Source organism: Limulus polyphemus, unplaced genomic scaffold, assembly GCF_000517525.1.
Source record: "Limulus polyphemus unplaced genomic scaffold, Limulus_polyphemus-2.1.2 Scaffold570, whole genome shotgun sequence".
Taxonomy (NCBI): Eukaryota; Metazoa; Arthropoda; class Merostomata; order Xiphosura; family Limulidae; genus Limulus; species Limulus polyphemus.
In genome coordinates, this window is record NW_013666180.1 from 254,572 (window position 1) to 257,462 (window position 2,891).

General features: G+C 28.1%; 1 protein-coding gene across 2 annotated transcripts in view; it reads right to left on the reverse strand.

Annotated features, from left to right (window-relative positions):
• Positions 1-2,891, reverse strand: part of LOC106459167 (endoribonuclease Dicer-like) — a 66,603-nt gene that overhangs the window by 1,889 nt on the left and 61,823 nt on the right. For both annotated transcript variants that reach the window (XM_022385596.1, XM_013918762.2), the window contains exon 13: positions 138-213. In XM_022385596.1, the coding sequence (XP_022241304.1) occupies positions 138-213 (76 nt within the window). The remainder of the gene's footprint in view (positions 1-137; positions 214-2,891) is intronic.

Here is a 2,891-nt window from a genome sequence, read left to right on the forward strand (position 1 = left end):
AATCACTTGAAAAAAACAACGGGGGTGCTTAACTTTTTTCCTAGGTGTATATATATATATAGATTAAAAGCTATTTAAAGCAGTTCATTGTCCATAATGTTTAAGTTAAATAAATCAAATATCTTGAATGTACTTACTGAAACACAACTGTAAGGGGCCCCAATTCCAAAAGTTCTCTGACGGGTGGCTTAGGTACTTTAGTACTGAAATATTCTAAACAAATAAGAAATATTTGTATTCCCTAGCTCTATACCATGTATCTATAAGCAATACAAAACATCTGGCTCTTACTTACAGTAAGATTTAAAATTTCAACAATAAAAATAAAAAACTATCTAAAAATCTTTGGAGCATTAAAGTGTCCACACTTAAGCGATATGAGAAGAGAAAAATGTTTAGATTTAGTAACTTAGTTGAATTTAAACATATTTTGTAAACTTGCATTAGAAAAAATATTTCAGATAGGTAAATTTAATATAGTGTTAATGTTTACTTGAGAAGAAATATTAGATACAAACAAGCCATTTAGCAATTAAAACAAGTATATAATATTCAAAAGCCTGAATATACTGTGTTACTTAAAAAAACAAAAACAATTTAAACATGGAGTTGAATCAAATTACCTACAGAGCAAATTTTTGTTACAGTATACACAAAACTGTAAGCCTTTAACAAACATAAAAGATAATGAAATTAGTTGCATCTAGAATATCATTCTCAGATTTTTTACCAAATAAGCTTATTTTACATAACACTACTTTTAGAAAATACTCTTCTAAATAGATTAATCTTCATTGTATTTTGTAACAAGTACAAAACTGTATTCTAAAAGTTAAAGAAATCTGGTTGTTTACGAACATAAAACATTGTTTTCATTTAAGTAAGTTTGAAATATACTTTTTTTACCCTTTTTCAATACCTAAATTTAACTGGAAAACAATGTAAAACAACAACATTATAGTAACTAACCTTGATGGTCTCACATTGAGTGTTATGGTATAATGATCAAAGAAGTGTTATTTTTTAAATTTTTTCATGCTTTAAAAAGATGTTTAAGTAAGAAAATCATAAAATAAAAATCACAAAATAATTAATTATAAAAAAAAATATAAAGCAAAGCAAATATATATTTTACATAGAAATACAAAGTATTATGTCTTATGGTATGATAAGGAATATACAAAACATGTTGATAGCTTTTATTTTCTACTTAATGTAGTTTTCATTCTTATAAAATGGAAAACAGTGAGATGGCATTTGGTATGATGCTTTCATTCATAATTTGGCTTTTTGACAATGCAATTTCAAACTGGTGGAATGAAATCACTTCTCATACTTACAGCCACCATACATCTACATTTTAAAAACTCTACCCTGTAAGAGCATTAAATTAATGTTATAAAGTCCCAGTTCTACTATTGCAAGGTTTATTCAAGTAAAACTGAAAGTCAACTGACAAAGAAATAAAGTTGCAGTAATTATAGAGTCAAAATACTGTTATTACTACTGATCCATTGTTTTGGAGTTAAAAAGTGTAGAAAAAACTGATTGGTCAGTTCATGACTAATTTATTAATGTTTATTTCTTTTACTTAATGTTTAGGGAACAGGTACACAAGAATGTATGAGAACATATTTACCATACTGGCTTGCATGTTATGTAAAATGATTTTCTCTCTCGTGTCATTAGATAAATTAAATTTTTTCCTCTTTTCTTTTTATGGTTCTACATGAGTGCAAGATTTTATTTTTCCTTCATGTAAATCCAAAAGACTACCATATACTCTGTGTCTTCTATTCAGGGTATATTTAAAGGAGGTTCATGTATGAGTACAATGTGAAAATCTGAACACAAATAAAAGGTGGGGTAACAGTCTTGGAGTTATTATACAATGGGACTCAAAATGATAGAGGAAAGCAGTTGGTTGAACATGCCAAATGCAATATGATCAATACAGCAGACAGAAAAAGAAAAGCACTTCACATGGGAAAGTCATAACAGAAAAACTATCAACCGATTACATTTTATCATGCGTAATCAAATGGAAATTATTAGAAAAGGAAAAACTGCAAATGATTACAGAATGGTGCACATAATGACGCAAATCTGCAAAACACTTGCATGACCGAAGATAATTGCAAAGTGGAAAATAATAAGCGTCTCCAAATTAAAAAAGAACATGAAACCTTTGAAATAGCATTAAAATTAATTTCAGTCTCAGAACATTGTAGAGTGTAATACTGAAGAATTTAATGAGAAATTGACAGACTGTGAAGGAAAAGGTGATGGAAATAACATATTGTCGAAAAAAACAAAAAAACCCTCCAGGCAAAATCTGACAAAATGACAAAAGAACTAGGTAAAAAAAATATATGAAAGAACTGAGAACAACAATATAAAGGCTCAATAATAATAGCAGACTATGCAAAGCTGGTAAAATCAATAAGAAGGAAAAGAAGAGAAAAACACAGGAAAAGAAAGGAATTATTCATAAAGAAAATACCAGTGAAATAAAGAGGGACACAAAAAGATGTAAAAACAAAACCTACACATACAGTCTGAATGATTAAAATGGGAGATCAACAGCTGACAGCGTATTGATTCTAGCTATCTATTTCATCTTCTAACAGAGACTATAGTTCAATAAGGTGTCAAAAGTTGGATGTAGAAAAAAATGCCACAAGAGCTTAAAACTATTTTAAGAAAAATTTAAAACAATAAAGCTACAAGACTGGTTGAAATCACAAGCATTGTGTTGAAAAATGAAGGACAAGATATGAATACTCAACTTACAGCACCATTAAACAGAATATGGAAAGAAGAAAAAATAATAATCGGAAAAACAAAAGAGGGACAAAAAAAAAAAAAAAAATATATATATATATATATAT